The sequence below is a fragment of the Etheostoma cragini genome, chromosome 22, assembly GCF_013103735.1.
Source record: "Etheostoma cragini isolate CJK2018 chromosome 22, CSU_Ecrag_1.0, whole genome shotgun sequence".
Classification (NCBI taxonomy): Eukaryota; Metazoa; Chordata; class Actinopteri; order Perciformes; family Percidae; genus Etheostoma; species Etheostoma cragini.
Genome location: NC_048428.1, coordinates 18,448,142 through 18,473,666, shown reverse-complemented (window position 1 = coordinate 18,473,666; position 25,525 = coordinate 18,448,142). Strand labels below are relative to the sequence as shown.

The window sequence follows — 25,525 nt, the reverse complement described above, 5'->3', positions numbered from 1 at the left end:
TCCTACAAATCTGAAGATGGGCTGCAGACGCACAGACTGCCTGGCAAAGCCTCTGTCAGGCCTTTTTGAAAAACTTGGATCACTTGTAGGCTCCTATCCATTTTATTTTTTTGTGATTCCTCTCATACTCTCAGCAGCGCTTGGCGCAGGCTTCACTTTTCTCAGCGACAGGGAGGACAATGACTTTGAGCGGCAGTTCACACCCAGGAAAGGACCCTCGAAGGCAACAAGAGCTTTTGTCAGGGAAAACTTCCCCTACAATGACTCCATGTTTTCAGCGGACAGGTTGTACGACATCGGCAACTTTGCATCCCTCATTGCTGTATCGACTAACAGCTCAAGTATACTTACGAATCCTGCTTTTGCGGAAATCCTCAAGCTCAACGATGAGATCCTTAATATCACTGTGCACAATGGGAGCCTGGGATTCAGTGAGTTATGTGCAAAAGCCAACGGAGAATGTGTCTCAAACATCGTCCTGGAAATTATTAGCGCTAATGCAACCAGCATCATCTTCCCTGTACACTGGTACAGATCGAGTTCAGTGTTTCTTGGCTCTGTGCTTGGCGGGGTGATCACAGATGCCAACAGCTCAGTCGTGAGTGCTCAGGCTATAAAACTCATCTACTACTTAGATAACAAGGAAAGCTCAGCTGACGCCTCAAAATTATGGCTGAGAGGATTTCAAAAACTCTTATCAGATGCGACTGACTGCAAACACATTGACGTACGTATCATTTGCTACTCACATTGTTTTTTCTCACATACTCTTCTATTGTAGTTGAGGGGTCACATTTGAGCCTCTCCTTGTTTTAATTAAGATGCAGTGACTCTAACTAAGTTTCCTCCTACTTGTCAACTGAATTATCTGTAGTTCGGTAAAAAAACTGTTTTTGAGACGTGTCTCGCTGTTTGAGCGCCTTACATTTACTCCGGAGTGCGTCCCACGGCTTGTTGTAACCTTTGTTGGCAATTTCCTTTGCGAGTTCCTGATAAATCACTTTCAAAAAGTCTCTCGTCTCCTGATTTGTCCACTTACATCTATCTACACACGTCTCTGTCTGTTGACATCCGCCATGTGGTTAAACAGAGCGGAAATACTGGGCGGAAATGACCTAAAACTAGTTTATTCTTCGTTTTGTGGCGGGTTGCAACCATAAAATGATCTAAAACTTAATTGCAATTCATTATTTATTTGGCAAATAACATTTCCATCAGTGTTTATCGCATAAGTTGTATATCAATCAAGATGAAATCCGATGAGACCAAACGTATTTCCTCCGAGTCGACATTCATGGAATTCCATTAAATTTTAGTGTTTCCACAAGGCATTTTTCAATCAATATCACTTAATTCGGATAAAAACGTGTGGATGGAAACATAGCTTCTGACACTGTAATCAGTGCTGAAAAACTACAGCTCCCACGATACTTTGATTGTGCAAAAATTGAGCGTGTTACAGCTTTTCAGTGAGACAAAGACCACACATGAGAGGACATTGCATTTTTTGGAACAATTTTGTTGTGAAGTGGTATATCACACTCTCTCTTCTTTTTTAAAATTATCTGACTGTTATCATTTGAAGATTTTAGTTTTTCCATCAAACGCTTCTCTCTAGACAGGGAGGTACAAAGTCCAAAAATATCCGAGTGGAAGAATACCAGCTTTTAGCCTCACCAGATAGCAATACATTGCAGAAACAATATTGTTAAATAGCCGTTTACAACTGACAGCTCTGTTTTATGGCTTCGGCTCGCTGCACCCCAATGTCAACCTACAACCAGGACTGAATCACATGTCCAAATTCCCCCGGCAAAGTTTGTGTAAAACTTTCTGATCATTCCCTTTTTTTCACATTCTTCATCCATCTAACTATCCCACTTATATTCTGCTCCTAACTGATTGTCTAAAGATAAGATGAGATAAGATTTATTGAATCCCACTCTGGTGGAATTCCCTCGTTAAAGGCTGTTTTAAAGCCGTCTTGCACCACAATAGATATATTTCTGGTGAAGAAATACTCATTTAAATTTTATTTAAAGATATTAAGTTTTAAAATCCTCAGCCTCAAAAACAAAAAAAGCCTGACAGAGGCAATATGTTTTTATTTGTGGAATGCTTTCAAGTGCTTTTCAAGTCAAGAGGGCAAGATGTCTTTGGAGCCAAATACAATACGTTAAGGGGTTTGAAAGTCACTCTGGTAATTGTAGTCTTCCACTAACAGAAGTAGATTAAACATTTTGAGGCAACACACTGTTAAAAATAACCCCTCGAATACATTTAGCACCACCAAATGGACAAGATATAATTGGATTTGGTCTCATTGCTCTAGATGTTAATAAGTGTTATAAGCACATACTTTAGATGCATTTTAGTTACAGCCTTTCTGCTTCAAACGTATCTTTAAACTTCCTTTTCAGATTATGGCCTTTTTAAACACAGTCACACTGGTTTTATTTCTGCAAAGACATTATGTGTAAACACTGTTTTCTTACTTCATGTTGGCGTCTGTCTCCTGTGCTGTATTGTAGGTGTCTTACTACACCTCCAAATCCAGGCAGGAGGAGATTGACAGTCACACCACAGATGGCTTCCCTTTATTCCTCATCAGTTATGCCTGTGCTATCACTGTCTCAGTGATATCCTGCCTGAGGTAAGAAGTGATCAGTGACTGTCACACGGTGAGCGATTTCCTGACTGCGGGCCAAGTCTGGGGCACAGAGAGCTGTTGTTTATCAAATTGACTGATACAACACAGCCACATGCAGGTTACATGTAGTTGAAATGTTTTATTTGACATCAAACTTAGTTTACACATGAGTTTTTAGTGATTTTGAGTTTAGATTGAAAGGTTTTAGTTTATGTGTTAGGTTCTGTAAGGTGCAGTTTAAACTGTGATCGCACAGCGAGTCAACACAATCATAAAAACAGCTGATCATTTCAAACAATCCATAAAAAAAAATCATAAACCACAGAGACAAAAACATGACTGTTTGTATTACACCGTTACACTTCATTATTGCTATTATAAAAATGTGATGGTGGGTTTTAGAGGGAGATTGTGACTTTAGAAAGAAGATATAGCACATTTAATCTCTTACAAATGAAAGATTGACTTCATAGGCAAACAAATGCAGCCTTTCTCAATTCAACACACTCAGGAGTTTTTACTTGGTCTGGTATGACCAGTGGCTAATGGTGGATAAAGCTAACGTTGGCTAACTTTAGATAGATAATGCTTTGTAATTTACATTTTGACTGATTTTGCTGATTCAGTTTGTTGACCCTGTGACTCTTCTTTGATGCTACTGCTGGCTTTAGCATTTTCTGTCATCCTGTATTTTTCACTTGAGTCGACAGCGGTTGCTACTTACGAGACGTTGGATAGTCCCGCTTTAAAGAGTATTTCAAAGGTGCTGGGGGCGTTTTCCTATAAATAAACAAAGTTTGAGTTTGGAACCTGCTTAGGTTTACATCTGTTTGCTAGCTAGCAGTCTTCTTCCTACCTGCCTTTGCTGTGACATTGCTGCTTTTCTTGGTGCGCTGCTATCACCTACAGATCAGTATAATAGTGAGACAGTGGCAGGACTGTATATTGTATCAACTAAGAAAACGGGAACCCACACATAACATGCTTCATAGCATAGCGCTAGTAGCAGCCAGAAACCCCACAAAGTTCTTGCAGCGGTTTAAAGCTTGACTGCGTAACTTTTTTTAATTTTAATGAATGTCCGTTACATTCAAGCAATTGCCAAATGAGTTGATACGAGGTAATAATGACTATCAGCGCAACAAAACTCTCTGTATTTCTCAATATGTTCAGAAACTGGTGTCGTCCGGCAACTTTGGTGCGCAGAAAATTGAGTGAAGATAATTATCTCAACTGAAGAGGCCATTGTGGTTTTTGTATCCTCTGTGTCCTCCTTGGCTACATGCAACTGTGTTTGGGAGGAGGGGTGGTGGTGGTGGTGCGCGATCACGGAAGGCTTGTATCACGTGGACGCATCGACAGTTTTGTTGTCATTACTTGGAATTCCTCATGGGGGAGACAGTAATTACGCACTATAGCTTTAAATCCCTGCAGTGGGATACAAGTTTATGCCAGAGCGTGGCAGTACGTAGTGGCATCACTGTTGAGTGTAGCATACTCCACCTGGTGGGCAAGTAGTTATCTGTCAAGGGTTGTTTTTTGTTTTTAAAGTAACTTCTTGCTCCAACTATCTAACAATAAGCAGGATTATTCTGAGGCTGCTCCGGTTGAAGTTATCAAGATGATACAGTATATTGTAACCTTTCGTTGCTGCATTATGCCGCTAATATCTGATCTATGCCTTCCTCCTTCACAGATTGGACAATGTGAGGAACAAGGTGTGGGTGGCCTTTTTTGGTGTCTTATCCTCGGGTCTGGCCATTGTCTCCTCTTTTGGCTTGTTACTTTACATCGGAGTGCCATTTGTTATAACAGTGGCAAACTCTCCTTTCCTGATACTTGGTAAGAAAAACACACCCTTGTCCTAATTGTAAAAACTGCATTTACATGGTAAGTGACAACGTAAAAAACAACAACTCAACAATCTTTTGCAGAGCATTAAAGTGAGCAGGATTTGAATCTTTTTATATATTTCAAGGTAGATTAAACTGCAGTTCATCATTTTCTATAAGTATTTAAGTACAAGTATATGTTTGACATTAAAATCTTGTAAAATGTTTAAAGTCTCACAAATGGAAATGCTCAAACAAAGTGTCAGTGGATCAAAACTGTCAATAATTTGACATGACTAAAATTGTGTTTCCAGGAATAGGTCTCAACAACATGTTCATAATGGTGTCCGACTGGCAGCACACCAAAGTAAAAGACCCAGTTCCGAAGCGGATGGCTCACTCTTACAAAGAAGCTATCATGTCCATCACCATCACCACCCTGACCGACTTCTTCAAGTTCTCCATAGGCATCACGTCCGACTTCCCATCAGTGCAGTCGTTCTGCCTGTACACCAGCGTCTCCATTATATTTTGTTACATATACACAATCACCTTCTTTGGAGCCTTCTTGGCTGCAAATGGGAGACGAGAAGCCAGCAACAGACACTGGCTGACTTGCATGAAAATACCATCAGACAATCCTGATCATCGTTCGGTGATATATAACATCTGCTGTGTGGGAGGCAACTATGACAAGAACACTGGAGCTGAGGAAAAAAAAACAATTATTTTTTTTAAGGATTACTATGGTCCGTTTTTGATCAAACCCTGTGTCAAGGGATTTGTAATCTTCCTTTATCTGGTATATTTAGCTACGAGTATTTATGGATGTTTCCAGGTAGGCCTACAACAGGGGATTGAGCTCTATGATCTGGCAGCTGATAACTCCCCCGTTACGAGATTCAAGTTGAAGAATAGTCAATATTTTTCCGATTACGGCCCATCTGTGATGGTTGTGGTCGGTGAGGAATTCCAATACTGGAATAAAACCAAGAGACACCAACTTCAGGAATGCGGAGAAGACTTTAAAAAGCTCCACTTTGTGGATGAGCATATCTACACATCCTGGCTTGACGCTTATTTATCATATGGACAGGAAACAGATTTAAACCTTGATGATAAAGAAGTTTTTCTCAAAAATTTAGCAACTTTTTTTGATTTATATCCTTTTTTCAAGCAAGATCTGAACCTAACTAGGGATGGCATCTATGCATCCCGTATCTTCATCCAGACTGCTGATATTACCAATGCCAACATGGAAATTTACATGTTTACAAGTCTTAAAAGCACTGCTGGTAGATGCCGTGAGGCGTCTTTATTAGTCTATAACCCATTATTCATCTTCTACGACCAGCATGCCGTAGTAGTTAGTAGCATGATTAAAAACGTTGGTGTGATCACGGGTGTGATGTTGGTTGTCTCTCTCCTGCTGATTCCAAACCCCCTCTGCTCATTATGGGTGACTTGTTCGATTGGGTCAGTGACTGCGGGGGTGACTGGTTTCATGGCGCTATGGGGCATGAGTCTGGATTCAATATCCATGATCATTTTTTCCATCTGCATTGGCTTCACCGTGGATTGCTCAGCTCACGTGGCTTACGCCTTCGCCTCAAGCAAGAGAACAAGTTGTGATGACAAGGTGGTGGATGCTCTCTCCAGTTTAGGCTACCCCATCCTTCAAGGAGCCCTGTCAACCATTTTAGGGGTGTCTGTCTTGGCTACGTCTGAATTTCACACATTCAGAACATTTTTTAAGATCTTCTTTCTTGTCATGTTTATTGGCATGCTTCACGGCCTCATTTTCATTCCAGTAATCCTGACACTATGTACATGCAGATCAGATGAAGATGAAAGTGAAAACAAGAGTTTGAAAATCAGCAAACTATGACCACAGGTACAGTGCTGATGGCAGGCATGTTGTGTACTTCAGATCCCATAATAAAAATTTGGGGACAAAATTTGCTTTAAAAGTGAATCATTTGTTAAAGCAAACTTTTGCATTGAACGACAGAAAACCTTTCTGATTCATTGAAGCCAAAATAGTCATTTTAGAACATGAATAACATAATGTGTACTGTATTTTGAAAGTTATTTATTTTTATACATACGTTTTCTTGATGAATGAGCTCAAGATGACAATTATCAGTGATTTTGTAAATGTTTTGCCGTTTTTGTATTCAATGCTTTATAATGTTCACTATAATGTTCCCTGTTTTGCCATGTATACATAACAATGAAGTATAACCATCCAAACCAGCTGTTCCAATGACATTCTAGCAATGAATGATTAAATGGGTCATTTATATGCCACGCTGCATGGCCAGTAACATCTTCTTGTCACTACTGTATTGATTAGAATACAATTCTCTGATTGGGCACCTTGTATAATTAGTGGAGCACATTAATATGCTGCTAAACTCTCAAATACTCTCTAACGGACTAATAAAAGTAAATTTAATTTCTGACAATTGTACAGTGGTATTTCTTACATGGCAGCAGAGCAACTGTGTAATTGATCTTATTGTAGATGACTTGGTATTTCTTAACAGATATATTGCCCAGTAACGTGTTTTTTTGCTCTCTTCACATGTTGGTGGAATGGAATACTGTAATGTCACAATAACGACAACAGAAGCCCCGAGAGGCAAGTGAGTCTTTGTTTTGGCTGGAGAGTTATTTGTATCAGTGCTGGAGCACTTCAGCCTCTTGTGGCCAAAACTTAGAAAAATGATCCTGACAAAAAATTCAAAAACATTTACCTGGCAAAACTCATGGATGAATGAAAAAAATAAGGAAATTAGAAAGGTTATCCTGGCAAACGTTTTGTTCAACTGTTCTTAAAACCCAGGAAAGAACACATTTTAGATAAATCTAAGAAAATGAAGACATTTGTTTACTCACTTGCCTCTAAGGCCTTCCGTTGTGGAGATGAATGACATGGGTATTACAAGTAAAACTGGTAAAGGATTACAGTTGGTTTACCATTAAGATGTCCTACAGGTAATCTTTCTGCCGTTGTGAATTACTGGTTAAAACTCTAAGTTATGTGATGGCTTTGGGTTGCCTTTAAGGCTACATAAACACAAATCATTTAAACTTATACCATTCATGAATCTAAATGTCATGTCCACTTATCACAATGATGTAACTCAATCATGTGTTGCTGCAATTGTTGCCCAGAAATTCATGTAATCTGGGTTTAAAAGCATCAGGACTTTTAAAAACCTTACAGCTCAGATCTTTCACAATGAACATGTCAAACCTGGCACACAAGGGCAGAATATAATGTCATATTCCCTTTAGGTTGGCACACTTTTCAAATGTCACATTATTCAAAACTGCATGTAATTAAGACGTACTACAATCCATCTCAATCAAGCTTTCAACTGGCAGCACATCAACATTAAGAACCCACTGCCCATGCAGATGGTTCACACTTTTCATTTCCCTCTCTGCAACATTTTGGTAGCACCAACATCAAAATGGAAAGGGAAAGAAAAGCAGATCCATAAAATACATTTTTTCATCCACAGTGAGAACATAGATGTTTTGACATATTGGCCATACAGCTGTACAGGATCAAGTTTTCCCAATTATTTTCTATACTGTGGCGCATCGATGGCAGCTGCAGGATTAACCATCTCAGGTCTTTTGCTTGCGGACATCAATATTTCAAAATAGGACAATAGAGCAGCCTTTTCCATCCAGCTGTATGTTAATTGGTCGAGACATCCACGAGGTCTTCAGGTTGCAACTTCCAGCATCTCTGGTGGCCCCTGCATCGCACAGGTCGTCTCTCAGCTCTGTCACACTCCGTCACGCCTGTCTTCCTCACCCTCCTTCCAGGATGAGATGCCTCTAGCCCACACAGCGTGACGTGACATGCCCCTACATGACACCCAGGAGAGAAAGAGAGAGAGAGAGACAGAGATATTTTTATATTATTGTTTCAACGTACCCTTTGAGAGACGTGCACAGAATTTATTTAGTATCTACAATCATATCATAATTATCCTGTTTACTTTTACTATTATATCAAATGTATTTACTCATTATTGTTATGTATGTTTGTTCTTATGCTTTGGCAACACAGATGTATTTTTTGTCATGCCAATTAAGCAACATGCAATTGAAAACGGAGAGAGAGAGAGAAAGAAGAGAGAGCGCCACCTTGGAGCTTGAACTAATAAGAAAGAAAGAGGCTGATTGATTGGTTATGAAGTAGAGAAATCAATCAGACCTTTTTTTGCTGCTTAATCAAACCCAGATCCTTCAGTGTAGTTTGCTTGGCTAACACATGACGGAACAACAGCTTGCCTCGACTATAAATTAGTGTAATAGTTTATTGATTAAAAACATGTCTAGGTTGAAGGGAAGGCTGGACTGAATTCCCACAGATAGGTTTAGCCCTGTAATTTTGGAGAAATGGTTGCCCAGTTTTATCTAAGTCGCCTAAAGAACACAGTACCATGGTTTGGGATTACAAAGAAGTAGAATGTTTTAGTTTGCTGGGTGTAGTATTAGGCTGAGAAGCCCAAAGGACATAACATGTTTGCTGCTGAACTGTTTTGGTTGTACAGTATTTGACTAAACAGAAAATTACCTTTAAAACTTGCATATAGTACACTATATGGCCCCACATGTGATTGTTTCAAATCTCACCTCAAAACCATGGGTAGAATTATGTTGCTTTTGCAGCCTCAACTCTTTCCCAGAAGGCTTTTCAATAGATTTTTGGAACCTGGCTGGATGAATTTGGTTCCATTCAGCCACAAGAGCATTAGTGGGGTCCAACTCTGATATTGGACGATAAACTAGACTGGGGGTGATTTCCAGGCCAGTCAAGGTTTGTTAAACCGAAAAGCGAAATTAGAAACTGGGAATTCTAGGAACAGGAAAGGTTTGCCCAAACTGTTCCCACAAAGTTGGAAGCACACCATTGTCTGACATCACCATATCCGGTAGAATCACAATTTATCCTAAAAGCCCAAGAAAACTTATGTTCTCAATTAGCTTTGTCCTACTGTAATGAGATCATACATGAAAATTTTATATTCTACATAAGTTAAAACAATTTTAGTCACATACGACATTTCTGTACTTCCTGTGTTTGAGCTCTTCTAATTGGCTTAAAGTGAAAATAATTAAGCTTTCTTTATTGTACATTAATAGACAGTAAAAAAAAACTCCTGAACGCTTAAGTGGAAACAAATGTACATCAATTAATCTAAATTAATTACTTCATTTTGAAAAATCAGCCGATGCTGACTTGATCTGTTTCAGCACCGGACAGCTCCCTCGCCGCTCCACCTAACACTGCGCCGTGATTGACAGGAGAAGCGGCCATACGCGGATCTGGAGCCCTGTGCGATGAAGAAGAACACGGTTTCTAAGTGCGCTCGGCTCCTGATGTGTGTCTTCCTGGCTTTGGTAGGTCTACTTATCAATGCTTGTTGTGGACGGAAGAGGGCGGAGTGCGTTTGTCATCCAAGTAGGAAGCTCCCTGACTCGGTGCCTCCTAAAAAATATAAAAAATATAATAATAACCTGCCCCTTTTATCCCTCCCTTCTTCCTCGTTAGAGTCAGTCTATGTAGTAGACTATGCACGCAGAGGTAGGACAGCAGAGCCAAGACAGTTATCTACAGAGAGAGAAAGAGAGAGAGAGAGAGAGAGAGAGAGAGAGAGAGAGAGAGAGAGAGAGAGAGAGAGAAGGAGGGGGGAACAGCTGCAAGCATACTCAACATCAACAAGCTGTATGAGGCATCTGTAAAGAAGAAGAGAGGATTTAGCGAGGACTGCGCGGAGCTTCCTAACGTTTTCGCCCTCCGTTGCTTTTTGATTTGAAGATCAGAGGCGTGGAGCTTGCAAGAATATCCTACAAGTGGTGAAGCGATGGTTTAGCGGAGCAATTTGGCAGGTTCTTTTTTTTTTTTTACAGCACGCCCGCCCAACGACACTGTGATTGCGAGCAGCAACCCCCCAAACATCTGTGGACGCTTTTCTGGAGGGAGATGGCTGTTTTACGGCTGTCGTTGCTATTGCAAGTGGGATTTGTGATTGGATCTATACATGAATACGCGGAATGGTCAGCGCGTGGAGAAGATTTCGGAGCACAGGAGGCGATTTACGGCGCTCAGACGCACCGTCGGCAGCTGGCGCATCTCCGTGCGCCTCAGCCTAATGCCGGGGAGACGGTGGAGCTGCCGCAGAAAATAGAGGAGAATCTCCCCAGGGTTGTCACGGCTTATCTTCACACGGGGGACTCGACCACCTTAAAGCACGCCAACTGCTCGCGGAGGTACGAGCTCACCTCTCGGCGGGGAAGGTCACGAGCCACCCCGCATTACTCCATGAGCAGCGTGCTGGATACGGTGCTGCACGCCACAAACTTCCTCAACATGCTTTTGCAAGCCAACAGGTCCAGGGAGCAGAGTCTTCGGCGAGACATTGAGTGGTACCATGCCTTAGTCAGGAGTATACTGGAGGGAGACGCCAAGATTCACCGGGCGGTCGTCACTTTTAACGCGGATTCGTCCGTGGCGGGGCCCTCGGTTCTTCTCCAAGCCACCAGAGCCGGTGGAGAGATAGTCCTCCAAGACCTCTCCAGCATGGCCCACCACCATCTGCACAACCGCACAGCAGACACAGAGTGGTACCACGATGTCAAAGACAGGAAGAAGCCCAGTTTCCATAAGAAGGTGCTGAGCCAAGATTTTAGATCAGTTAACAATTCTTTAAAAAGAGGAGAGAGTTTCCTTCCGGACAAGACGCATGTGAAATGGTCTGCGCCCTACCTGGCGTGTGAGAATGGGAATTTTGTTCCCCGTTGGCTCTTGACCTTATCGGCTGCTTTCTATGGCCTGAAGCCCAACCTGGCTCCTGAATTCAGGTAGGCACACAGGTGGTTGTACAACTGAGAACGGATGTTGGTAGACAACACGTTTTAGCAAAACGTCACTTTTGCATTTCTTGTCATTAAAAGTGTTCTTATTTTCATTCTTGTTTTACTTGTATTATAAAACTACACATTTGTGTGAGAAAGATTCATGTCAACCTCAAGGTGAGTTCAGGTGGGTTTAAATCCCCACTAGCCTACATATCCAATCCCCCATACATACCTGGGCATACCTGGCTCTCTTTCCTCCCCCAACGCACAGTAGCTTCTCACTGGCCTTCCCCTGTTCTACCAAGGGGGGTTTTCTTCTCTCCCACAGTCTGACAAGGCAGCGTGATGCTAAAAATAAACCTAGATGTAGCTGTGGTGGAAACCTCTGGCTACAGGCCCTAATTCATTTTTCAAAAACTCCTTTGGCTGCATGCTTTACTACTGTTGCATGCCCTTTATTTTGGGGGAGGCTGCTAAATCTGCAGTGAGTCCGAAGAGTTGAGAGATAGCCAATTTAAAAGTAAACAAATAATAAAATAAAGCAACTGGCATCAACCAATGAAGAAATTCTGAAATATGTCTGATGTTTTTTTACTATCCTCTGCCCTGCAGCTTGCTTGTGTAATGTGCCACGTTCATGCCACTGGTCCTGATATTCACCGGAGTAGTCAAGTGTTAAGGCTCCACATGATCCTGACCAACATCTTCCCAATGAATATTTAATCCAGATCTCTAGTGTGTGTTGCCTACAATGAATCTTTAATTGATAGACTTGAGTGGCTCACAGGTAGGCACGGATTGCAAATGAGTCAAAACCTGCAGTGATTATACTGTAATAGGGTATCAGCTGGTGTTATCCCAGATGAAAGCCTCCTCCAAACGTCTCCTAGTGAAGTAATCTGATTAGCCTGTACACTCAACTGATGAACAGTCACAACTGCAGTTTATTTGTGAAGCCAAATTCCTTCAAATTCAATGGGATAGTTTTTTTCTCCAAATACTTGTGTCAGAGAAGCTTTCCTTCCATGGCCAAAGGAGCAGTTTTGTTGTCCATTTCTTTCCCTTTTTTGAGGGCACCGCCATTGGATTGAAGGTGTGACATAAGTGGGCGTTTGGTATTGTTGAACGTCCCTGGAGAGTGGTTTGTACAGTGGCACTAAAAGAAACATCTCGCTGTGCTTTAAGGATGAGGAGAGCAACCATCCGTGTGTGAATTTGTTTTCCTTACACAGGGGAAACGTTAAGAGCAGCACCAAGCAAAATACGCACATTTCCACATTATCACACTTAATCATCACTCCTTGTAATCTTACTGTAACTAATGCAGTTGGGGCAGCTTATTGATCTTATGGATGGTTTGTAGACATTAGTTGGCACACTTACCAAGCAAGCATTTAACGGAATACATTTCACACCAAGTTGCTAGCTGTAGTTTCATATTTAGTGCACAGAAATAAAAGCGGATAAATCTTCTCTTCTTACACTCAACAAGAAAATGGATGTGTATTTCCAAAAAATCTTAAATTATTAAATTTAAATAATAAGGCCAAACTTTCAGTCACAAGACCTTTATCAGGGCAAATGTTTGACTTGTAATGCCATTAAATAGGGCACACCTCTCTTTTTTCACACAAGTACACTACAACTCCAAACTTGTAGTTCCCAAGGTCCTCATACATATTTACTTATTTATTTGACAGGGACAATGCATAGCCCCTTAGCAGTACCGGAGTTAGCTATAAGCTAATTTTCATCTGTAGTGCCTGGGCAGGAAACAGAGAATAACATCTCTGTCAAAAGGAAACCTAACACTGGAGTATAAAAACGCTAACACAGCAGTAAAGGAAAAAATTCAAATTTCAAAGGATTAAAACTCGCCCACAACAAAAACCACAACACCAAAACACCCCTTCAACCACAAGAACAACAACATGAAGACAACACCACAATAACATTAAAATTTCCCAACAATAAATTAACACAACAAAAGTACCGACAACATTACATAATATTAAAATTAGCTTGGTTTAGGTTTGGGTTTCTGCTTGATGGGACCATGATTGGGTAAGCAGGCGTTAAAATGGAACCCATACAACTTCTAGGCAAGACACGCCTTTCAAAAGCATTCACACACTACTATTGGTGGGGCGTCCATGCTTGCGCAAGGTAACGCAAACCCATTTGTTCAGGTCCTATCTCCCGACCAAGCGGCTATCCTAACCTTAACCACTCAAGTTTAAGAGGTTAAGGTCGAGGTCAATGCCTAACCCCAACCAAGTGAGCTGCTTCATAGGGCGGGACTTGCCTAGAAGTTACGTGGATTCCATAATAACGTGGGAAGCAGCCTTGGGTAACTGGACACAGGAAGCTCCACAGATACAACACAAAAAATGGAAAACAAAATAATGGAAATAAAAATCAGACGTAACAAAAGGGAAGGGAGAGACGCAATCTGGAAAGTCTGTTACTCGTAATCCTCTCATGTGAAGCTGCTACCAGCAGCCAGTTAGCTTAGCTTAGCACAAAGACTGGGAGCAGGGGGGGAAACAGCTTGCTTGGCTCTAGCCTGGTTCAGGACTCTAGGGAGTGACTGCTCATAGAAATCACCTGTCACATAATCTCCCATACAACCACAACTTCTCTTTTTTATGATACTTTGTTTTTTTGTAAAAATGAAAACTGTTTCCAGTCTTTATGCTAAGCGTCTGCTGACAGAAATTAGAGTGGTATTGATATCTTGATATCTCATATCAAAGTAGCAGGCGGCTCATCCTGCATCCTCCCTGTGCCTCAGCACCCTGCCATACAAAAAAAGAAACAGGAGAGGAGGGGATAATATAGCTGCCTCAGACATCATCTCTCCTCCACTTCCCCTCGAGATGAATACACAATCAATACTACAATGAATTAATAATGAAAGATGTAGAACAACAACCTGGCATGGGCCATCTTGATTCCGGCCTTTTAATGCTTCAGTCACTTCCTGTTTGGTGTGATGTGGCAAGAAGCAAGGTGACTTGTTTTTAATGCATGTGGCATGTGATAATAAATACAGATTTGAGGCGTTTTTTTCTCCTGTTTCTTTGTTGAACACGCAGGTGCTAAACAACTAATGCGACTTGTTAGAGCAGGAGTGTGTGGACATATGTTTGTGAAAGATCGACCTGTTGTTTCTGTGAAGGTGTAAGAAATCGCACCTCTCACACTTCATCTCTTCTCTTCCACGAGCCTCTTCTGCTGCACTCAAGGCACAGGGGAGGCAGCTTAGACCACACAGAGAGGACTGGCTGTTTTCAAGCCTGTACTGGATAACTTTGTGTGTGTGTGCCTGCGTGCGTGTTTCACTGTTAGAGCTTGAGACATTCTTCAGGACAATACGAACAGTCCTAACTGGCGGATCACTCTAACTTCCCACACAAACTTGTAACTCCACAGAAGCAAAAATGCAAAAGACTAGTTTGAACAAACACACAAAGTGGAAATACACAGAAGAGGAAGAGAGAGAGGTTGTGCATGTTCCAGGTGAACACGCTGTACTTCAGACTTACCTTTCACAACACAGACCTAAATTGCTTAAAGGCTGAAGCTCAAGCAACAACAGCTATAGAGAGCGACAGCAGTAGCAGCGACAGCAATAGACAGCGACAGCAGTAGACAGCGACAGCAGTAGACAGCGACAGCAGTCGACAGCGACAGCAATAGACAGCGACAGCAGTCGACAGCGACAGCAATAGACAGCGACAGCAGTAGACAGCGACAGCAGTAGACAGCGACAGCAGTAGACAGCGACAGCAGTAGCAGCGACAGCAATAGACAGTGACAGCAATAGAGAGCGACAGCAATAGACAGCGACAGCAGTAGCAGCGACAGCAATAGAGAGCGACAGCAGTAGACAACGACAGCAGTAGACAGCGACAGCAGTAGCAGCGACAGCAATAGAGAGCGTCAGCAATAGACAGCGACAGCAGTAGACAACGACAGCAGTAGCGGCAACAGCAATAGACAACGACAGCAGTAGCAGCGACAGAAATAGAGAGCGACAGCAGTAGCAGCGACAGCAGTAGCAGCGACAGCAGTAGACAGTGACAGCAGTAGCAGCGACAGCAGTAGCAGCGACAGCAGTAGCAGCGACAGCAATAGACAGTGACAGCAATAGACAGCGACAGCAGTAGGCAGCGACAGCAATAGAGAGCGACAGCAGTAGCAGCAACAGCAATAGAGAGCAACAGCAGTAGCAGCGACAGCAATAGAGAGCGACAGCAATAGCAGCGACAGCAGTAGCAGTGACAGCAATAGAGAGCGACAGCAGTAGCAGCGACAGCAGTAGCAGTGACAGCAATAGAGAGCGACAGCAGTAGCAGCGACAGCAGTAGACAGCAACAGCAGTAGCAGCGACAGCAGTAGCTCAGTAGCAGCAGCAGCGGCCTAAGCATTTAAGCAGGCAAACCAGTTGGAACCTTTCTAAAAAGTCACACCAAACTGTAAAGAATTATTTTTTTCCAGCACATTTCTCCAAAGGCCAAATGGGTTCTAATTAGATGACAGGATCTTCTTCATTTACGCTTGGCTTGGTGCCCCATTTTTCTGTACAAGCAGCTAAAGTCTGGACAGCTTGAGTGCCGTGGGACGCCTAGCCGTCTGACAGAGTAGGAGGCCTCAAGCTCCAGGAGGAGCCAGCAGCATCTGCTTAGATGGACACCATCCAGAAACAAATAGGAAGGAAACCCCACAATTCCCGGGGATAAACATGATACAATCCATCAATCAACTTTCAAGAAAATATGATGGTCTGAGTCATGAGTGCACTTGGAATGAGCCTAATCTGGTAGACGTTCCACCGCAACCTGAAGCAAGCAGGGGTTAAAGATCCCTAAGGTGCTCCGTCTCTCACTGCTGACGTCACTGGGACTCCACTGCTCAGTAAGGCAGCCAGTCAATACGATGCCTTCAGCTGGTAAATGTCATCCAACCACCAGCCTTTGTTGCTTGCTGTAAAGAGATATTGGATTCATAATATACTGCTAATTATGGGGAAAAAAACATTTGACTGATTTTGATACTACTATGGTGATGTAATTCTGTTGCCTCTCAAAGGATTACAAATTTGTAATATTGTTTCTGTAGGTTTATCCTCTACAAATCTGGAGTACAGATTATAGAGGAGGCCTCAAAAGCAACAACATAGGGATTTGTTGGGTCGGAAAAGTTAGAAAAGATTTGGAAAAGTAAGTAAGCGACTTCGAGGCTTTAACATTTTTGGGGAAGTAGATAAATGGTGTCTGCAATGTAAAAAGAAATGTACTGTTAAACCTCACCCTTTTACAGCAGATGTCTCATAATAAATATTTCCACCATTTTGCAGCTTTAGGACAATATTGAATATACAAAAAGTGCTGCAATCTGGCGGATATGTCTGATCATTTAGTGTGTCCCACAACAGTTTCATTATGTCGCTTTTCATATATTACTTATTGTATATACAAAATATAGAATTAAAAAAAATGGGAATGTCATTTTAATATGAAATCTGTCTGCCATTCCTGTTTCAGAATTATGTTTTTTAGTGGAATATTCCTTGTTGCATGAATTGTAAAATAAATTTACCAATTTTAAGGACATAACAGGATGATGAGGGTGGAAATATGAAGGATAAAGTGCCATATTTTATAATAATAATGAATTAGTTTTTATTCAGAATCAAACCGTAACTGTTTTATTCTGATGTAGCTTGTCAACAACTACAGTCAGACTATCATTCAGCTAAGGCTCTCCTCTGTCAGGATTTCTGTCAGCAACCCAATTTATTGAGCCATCTTCCGGCTTGGTGTTTGTTCTTCAGAGGATTGATTTTAATGACAAGCGTGTCAAGAGTCCAGAAGTGCCAGCTCTAAAAAAAAAAAGAAGTCTTTATTCACTTTCTGTGTCAGCTGCTTCGCCTCAGGCTCTGTTTCCTTTTTTGATTACCAGTGACGGAACTCAATAAAATGACCCAGGTCGCATTGAAACGATAGGAGACAAGCAGCATCCTGCCCAGCGGCTACACTCACATTAGCTTCTGCTTGTCCGGTCATCTTAATGCATTTCCATCACATAAGAGACATTTTCTTTGAGAGGGCTGCACAGTTCTTGCATTGTGATTGTTCCATGACATATTGCACAAACGGTGCCCTTCTTAAAGGACAGCAATGTGTTCTTGGCAAGACACATGCAAATGTGCTTGGAAGCTCATCTAGGCATGCTACACTGATAAGCTAAAGGATCATGTTTAAGCTTGTGCCAGTCTTCCATGTTCAACTCTCCTTCTTATTATTCCTGGTTTAACTGCACACAGTCAATTGTAACTGGAGACGTCAGAGCTTATTTCTCTCGTTTCAAAGGAAATATCCATAAAATCATCATTCTTGTGCAAATATAGAACATACAAAAAAAAAAAAAAACACTCCTTCTAATCATATTATTTGGCTGTTACAGTTTTTGGCTATTTACATGGCATCCACCACAGAAATAAATTAAAAATCTCCACTAATAATCGTCATTTAAAAGATGTAACATTACAAATGGGATGTTTTACTTTCCCACTTTTATACTATATATTCTAAGCAGGATTGGAATAGTGTGTTTATACCGCAAATGTGACATAAAAAAAGTTAAAGCACATACTTAAAGTGGCTATATGTTAAATGTAACATTCAGATGGTGGTGACAAAGTAATGGATCTCATTTGGTTTCTGTTTGTAGAGTTTATTGGCAGTTGCATTCCAAACTCACATGTTGACCAATTAGTTTAATGTTGGTATGCAGGTTACATGAAAAAGGTGATTATTCAATGGAAAACTCACTACATTGCTTTGGATTTCTCAGCCCAGCTCTGTCAAACGTTTCTTTGAAGAAAGCCGCCACACACACGTCACGTCTTCTATATGAATGTAGAAATTGAAAATGATCAAGCAACCAGCCTACGGTCAGTGTTGTGAGACTAGGCGGGTAAAATTAAATTTTTAAATTTGTGATTTTATGGGCTACTTTTTGGACCATTTGGGACAATTTCCACCAATGGAAAGTTACACTATATTCCAATTAATCGTATATGAGTAATATGATTCAAATTGACAGGACACTAGAGTCCATTAATCTTAGCTCGACTGGCAATAAAAAAAACGGTTGATTCTCAAAACCAAATCAGTTTTTTGTTAATTAAATTGACAATTATAAAATATAACTATTATCCTTATTATTCTGCCATAGCTCTGTAATAAAGGACGTCTGTTCATGTAAGTGAAAACTTTCAACATTCAGCCTAATGCAACTTTATCTAGAACACTTTTATTTTATATTATGACAGAATATTTTTTAGTATAAGAAGTCATAGCCTACAATAAAATAAAAGTGTTCTAGATAATGTTGGATGAGGCTAAATGTTAAAAGTTGTATAATACGTTTGTTTTATTTTTAATTTTTAATTTTAATTATACTGATGAAAAACATTGACTTAAAAGCTAAAGATAATTCTCTAGTCTCTAAAGGGCCGGGCTAAATATACTTTGTGTCTGTCCAATCTGGCAACACAACATGTATCCTAACGTTAGTTTAGCCAGGAGTTCTGACTTGTCCTCCACACAGTGAAGTAACCGGTTCACACACCTGAACGAGCACAGGTGATTACTAAAAGTATCAATTTACCGGTGGATAGCTAGCAGCTAAGTCGACAGAACATGTAAAAGACGTATTCATCCTCTTTTGGCTGGCAGTGGCGAGGCTAATCTCCCTGGGAACAGTCTCTCTCCACTGAGCCAACGGAGAACGTTACCAAACTCTGCCAAACTATCGGTAAGACACCAAGCTAGCTGCCTCTCTTCAGTGTTAGCTTAGCCTCTAAGCTAAAGTAGAACCAGCCCTCTGTTAAACTCAACCGGCTGACCTTTTAATATATTTCACAGGACCTTTTTAGTACAAAATGGAAATGTATGCTAACTTAATAACAACAAGAACAGTATACTACGGTATATTATGTCCTGTGTAGCTACTTCATTAAAATTGGTCTAATAAGCTCTTGTTAGCTAGCTAATAATTTACAGAATCAGAAACCTTTAATTTCCATGTAGGTTTGCATATAAGGAATTTGTCTTGGTGTTTTGGTGCATAACAATTCATTGCAAAACAGGAAATGGAAAAATGTACAATAGAAAATACATTATGTCTTTTAAGTGGAAGAGCTATACAGTTTTGTGCAGGAATGTGCACAACCATGCTACGGTAGTATTAAAATTAACATTTTAACGTAAATGCATATGGAAAGCACTTACAATGATTAACAACATTGTTCCTATCAGCCTCATGTTATCAAACTGCAGTCTCAACTGAGAGATAGTTTATAATAGCTATTGATAGAATAGATGCTTGTGCTTGATCTAGTATTGGTCTTAATCCATTCACTGCACTTGTTTTACCACATCTCTGAGAGCAATGGGTTTGCAAAATGAACTAGGTCAAAAATAGGTATTGTGCTACGATTATTTAAAATTCAGACATTATCAGAGCCTCCAGTTCAGTATTGAAATTACTAAATGTACAATTCAATCTCAGACCATTTTCTGGGCCTGGATAGAGCTAAACAGCTCAAAGCGTATAGGACTGACATTCAGTACTCAAATAAATCAACTGAGAGAGAGACTTGTAACAAAGAGGGCACACAGAGGCCTTCATTGCAAGAATGTTTTGGTGAATATCCTTTTGTAGCCCATATGCAATTACCTAGATACATCTACAGTCAACTTCATGAAACTAGGCCTAACATTAGCACTGGTCTGTCACAAAGACCACACAGCCCCTGCTGGTGGGATGCTCTTCTCTTTACTGGCCTGGCCTGGCCGACAAATAATGGGGGAGAGGACTCCATTTCCTGGGGCACAACTATCTCCTGCTCTCTGTGTTAATCTTTATGGCCACTATTATGCGTCTACTTCCCTTTTGGACCGAGCCCCACATGTGTTTTTCCACCCAAACTATTTTATATGCCATATGTCCACTTAGGCTGGGATGCTAAAGATATCCTGGAGAGTTAGAAAAAAAGGTTTTTTTCATTCTTTGTATAGACTCAATTTTACATGCAAAACCCAAACAAATGTTAACTCTTAAGCTGCCAGTGAAACAGACATTTTGATGAATCCTACATCCAGTAATTGTGCATTGTGTGTTTCAGTGGACTCTTTCCTACCCTTACATATTACATATAGGAGAATTAAAACAGAAGTAATTTCTCAGCAAACAACAAGCAGTGCAGTGGGAAAAAAGTGAGGTCAGTTTGCCCCAAGGCAGAACCGGAGCAGCAGTTATTAATGACAGAAGTACTAGAGCGTTGCACTCGTTGCCTGGTGTCTACCCTGAGCTGGTTATAGTAAACCAGCTGCTTTATACTTGGAGAGTGTGTGTGTGCGCGTGCGGGCGCTCACTCTAAGGAAGTGAAAGTTAGATGGATGGACAGAATATTGTCCTCTCATTAATGTCAATGATTGTATGTTATGTCATGGTTTGTAATATTGCTACATGTCAATATTTAAAAAGGACTGAAGATATTTGTTGACATATTATGACGTCAGTCAGTGCTGTAGTAGCTGCATGAATAATAAATCAGCTATGAGCTAGTCTCACATTGCCAGACCTTCCTCCACAGTGCTGCAAATGAGGGTCTGGCTAGTCCGGGATAGGAGAAAAACATGCTCTGGTTTATTGGCATTTCTTTAAACCAATCAAAATCAGCTTGGGTAGCGCAAAGCCCCGGACACAATTACGGTGCCTTTGCGAAATAGCCTTGTTTTGGTGGAACATGTGTATGTTGAAAAGATGTTTTAGTCGTTCAACAGAAAACTCAGATTGGACAGATAGTTTAGCTATCTGACAGGATTCAACCTGCAGAGACCTGAGGAGCAGTTAACCATGGTTCTCATAAGCGCATAGTCCACTTTTGCTAGTTTAACAGCGGAAAAAAAGGGTCTGTGTACATTTGCCTAGGCACATTTTACTAATGCGTTGTTAAAAAAACAATGAAATGCTGCGCTATGGCCTTTATACCAGGTTTTTGAGCGTTTTGAGCTAACGTTAGCAATCAAACAATCATAGATAACTAAAATGTTTTTGAAATTATTTCGATCTTCTGTTATTGTTTGTAATGAGAAAAGTTAACAAATTTCAGTAAGGCAGCTTTTTATTTATTTATTTTTACAGTATGACACCTCAAGCCGTAAACTGTTTAAATCTGAGCATACACAACTCATATCTGCACTCAACCAGAGCCGGTCTGACTCGACTCACATTGGGTATGACACCCGGAACTAACGAGGTGATCAGTGCAGCAGAGTTGCAAATACTGCAGCACTAAGAGTGCTCATGTGACCAGGAAATGCTAGATCCTTTTATAATTTGTATCTGTCATATTCACTCAAAACAAGACGTATCAATAGTATTTATACTTTGGGGCACGATTCTTCTCAATTTTCTAGCACAATATTGACACCCAATCATTTATTTAATCAACATTCATCAAATTTACGCTTTTTAGCGTGTTTATCAATGCAGTTTGGCCTCCATTGACTTACATTACCTTGCGATTGTGTGTGAATATACGCCGTAGCGAGTAGAATGAAAGGGCGTATATCCGAGTATGGAGGTTGGACGGGGTGGTGTCTGGGTCAAACACAGGAGTTTCACCCATGAGACCGGGGATTGTGTCCCATTTCTCAAGTTTCCTAAACTCAACCGTCGGTTTCTTATTTTAAATAAAGCAAAACCCATTCTTCTTTTTATATACCCAACCCGCATGTCACGTTTCCTAAACTCAACCATTGCTTTCTTCTCGTGATAACAGGCCTAGTGGCATGCATGTTTACGTCCCCTGTATACAGCGAAGACATACACACGGATAGCTCAAAATGTGTACGGCTAACACGCCACTTGGCTTAAGTTGGCCAGGATGTTTACACAAAGATACAATGTCATGTTGCATTGAGAAAGAGACAAGCCTTTTTCTGTAAAAATGCAGTTTACTATGCACTGACTTCCTTGATGCTTCAACAGCCGGGTTAATAGTGTCCTCCTGTCTTGCAGGGGCGTAGTGCGAGTGGACATTAATCTGCAAGATGTTGATATCGACCAGTGCTCCACTGATGGCTGGTTTGCTGGAACCCATCGATGCAACCTGACCACTATGGAGGTGAGTGTGCCGAACAAGCGGATGAGACAAAAGATTGATTTGCTCTGGAAAACTGAACCGTAGCGCACACACATTTAGTCACATCTCCACGAGGCACTTAACAGAAAAGCACAAAATCTGTACAACATTTGACAAATGGATGGTAATCTGATTCCTTTTAAATGATTGTGTAACAACCTACCACTTAACTAAACGCTACAGGATATCTTTTAAAATGTTGTTTTTAACATCTCCTTTGAGATAGGAAATCTGTTTATGAAGAATTAGGATGACTTGTTTCCAAAAAGTGACAGTTTCTGATTTTTCGCTTGCTTTTTGTGTTTCTACTACAGTATTCTATACAATAGGTACAATGTGACAAAGAGGTAGTTATCCTTATAAATCTATCTGTCAGTGTGTCAAGGTTGCAGTGAAAAAATATGTTTAGGTTACACATGAAGCTTTGTTAAACACACCCACAGCCTGTTATTACCACTATCAAGGCTATGTTGTTATGAAGTAGGATGTGTCTGTCTATTGAAACTGAATGCACAGCTTTGCGTGAAACTAGGTGGAAAGATAGGACAACACTTAATCTGTAGTTTTATTGTTCATCCTCCTGACCAGTGTTGTTTTAGACAACTAACAGAGATACAGTATGAAGACTCCAAATCACAAGGGTCTGTTCACAGGGTCAATAAATATATTTAACTTAAAGTTTAAGTGAGGATGGAGATTGAGAGTTGGAACCGTGCTCAGCCTTGGCAGAGGAGAAAATAGCCTTGCCATTTGCACACTGATGAAAAATAGCCTGTCTCAAGGCCCTGGAACATGTGGTCTCTTGGACAAGATAATAAAACTCTAAGCGCTTTGCTGTTTTTAAGAGGATGTCAAATATCCATATTCCATGTTTCGTATAGAGAACTGTTGTTCATTATTATTATTTTTAACGATCTAACATTATCTTTGCTTTTGAATGGCTGTATGACTTAAATCTGCCTTTATTTTAAAGCCACTTGTGGGCAGCTTAAACAAATTGTAAACACAACACTTGCACATATCAGCATTTAAGTTGATATGTCAAACTTGCCTATTAACACATTCAGCAATTATGGAGCATCATTATCATTTATTTTGACTAGTGTTTGTGGTCACCTGGTGGATGTAAGTCCAATGTTTGCTCTCTTTTAGCTCTGTTTTGATCTCCACCAACCACTGAGAAAAATCTAGCTCCTTAGCTGATTAATGTTCACCAGCTAGTTGCTGTCTTTGTCTATGTGCTGTTTGGTGCTTGGCAGGTATAGTGTACTGTGGTTTTGTCAACTGAAAATGACCTGAGAGCACCAGAAAATTATGCTAAAACGATTGGAAACAGAGGAAGCCTGCAGAGTCGGCAACCCCTCTCATATATAAGTAGTCTACGCCAGCAGTTAGCCTAGCAACCAATAATGCCGTGGTTTATGCCAATTGACAGCATGCTCCGCTAAAACTATTTGTCTGCCCGTTTTCATAGTAACCTTTCATTTGCAGAGTGCTGCTGTCTAGCTAGCAGCTAGCCTTTTGGTTAATGCTTCTTACCTCCCAGTTCAGTCTCATTGTTAAGAGTGATAGATTTCGAAGAGGTCAGACTCCTTCATAATGCATGTGATGTAATGGATTTTAGTGAGCCTCTTTGAATAATTAATCACTCTCTTTGTCTGAGTACTTCCACCTTTCTGTGGACAGTCAATGTCAGAGACATTTAACATCTTCGCATCTGTTAGCCATAAGTAGCTACCTTCCCGGTCCTAAAGTGCATGACCAGGTAAATCAGAGGTGATGTGGGAGGCTGATGTATTTCCAGCTAGGAATAGAAAGCACAACTGCAGTGTAATCAAGTCTTCTAGGACTTTGTGTGTGTGTGTGTGTGGTGATGTGATTAAAAAAAAAACGCTTTGGGAGGGATGGCCCGTATTTGCAAGCAGGGATTAATTTGGTGTTATTGCTGTATTTTTTTCCCTTCATGCAGGTATTCCCTCTGCATGTGCAGCTATTTGTTATTTAATGGGTTTCTTTGGGGCCCTTTGATTAAAAAAGCCAATCACTTCAGACTGCTATAGATCCACATTAGGAGTATTTTCTTTGTTTTATTGGAAACAAAGCAGTGGGTTTACATGGTGTTGGAGCAGTTTATTTACTTAAGTGTATCATTTACATAGTCACATTTCAATTCCACCCTCGAATGCTCTTTATAACAGCATTCCAATAACACTGCACCTCCACTTACATGTAGACTCCACATTCTTTTTTGCATGCACAACACTGTTAGGATTTAGCCAACATCTATGAAGTTCTTTCATCACACATCCACTGTTGTTCTTGTGCTTCTTAGCAGTGTTTTGAGTGGCACAATTCTAGCAATTGAATTTGACAAAAAACAGTTGTTCCAGCCAGCCAGCTAGCTCCCTGGCCTCCCCTCACATCCTGCCTCTCAAGCTGCTGTTTGCCCAGCCAAGCATGCAGCCAGCTCAAACTCAGATGGAGGCAGATGCTATGGATGACTGATTTAGCAGGCACAAAGAGGAAGGCAAAACCAAATGAGGCTCAGACTGTTGACAAGAAAAATTCAATAACCCAACAGTGTCAGAAACTACTGGTTATTTAAAGGCAACGCTATTTTAAAATCCAACAATTATTGTCTTTGATTCTTTACTCTATAGTGAATTTCACAAAACCCTAACTGAGCTAAAGAAAAATCCCACCCAATACACATAGTATGTCAGAGTAGCATTATCTGTTAATAAACACATAATTCTAATTAATAAATACATAATAGTTAGTTGATTCATATTCAAGTTTAAATAATCTTACAGTACCATAGCTGCATTCACGTTCCATAGCTTTTTGGACTCAATAACATGCGGCAGTGAAGAAAACTAAACTTAATAGTAGACCCTGAAGAGTATACCGTTTAATATTGTTTTAAATAAT

At 40.7% G+C, this 25,525-nt stretch overlaps 2 protein-coding genes across 4 annotated transcripts in view; both read left to right on the top strand.

Annotated features, from left to right (window-relative positions):
• On the top strand, positions 1-24,749 carry LOC117937815 (patched domain-containing protein 3-like). Of its 2 annotated transcripts, XM_034862033.1 has the most exons (6): positions 1-727; positions 2,532-2,653; positions 4,347-4,492; positions 4,797-6,398; positions 8,906-8,910; positions 24,738-24,749. In XM_034862033.1, exons 1-4 carry the CDS (start codon positions 17-19, stop codon positions 6,368-6,370), a joined length of 2,553 nt encoding a protein of 850 aa, XP_034717924.1. In that variant the 5' UTR covers positions 1-16; the 3' UTR covers positions 6,371-6,398; positions 8,906-8,910; positions 24,738-24,749. The 2 variants fall into 2 exon arrangements, with proteins under 2 accessions (XP_034717924.1, XP_034717923.1); XM_034862032.1 differs by lacking the exons at positions 8,906-8,910; positions 24,738-24,749 and having other exon boundaries at positions 4,797-6,450.
• Positions 10,124-25,525, top strand: part of gpr158a (G protein-coupled receptor 158a) — a 65,653-nt gene continuing 50,251 nt past the window's right edge. The window contains exons 1-2 of one of the 2 annotated variants that reach the window (XM_034862030.1): positions 10,124-11,373; positions 22,471-22,576. In XM_034862030.1, the coding sequence (XP_034717921.1) occupies positions 10,496-11,373; positions 22,471-22,576 (984 nt within the window). In that variant the 5' untranslated portion in view covers positions 10,124-10,495. The remainder of the gene's footprint in view (positions 11,374-22,470; positions 22,577-25,525) is intronic. The other variant, XM_034862031.1, reaches the window with a different exon arrangement.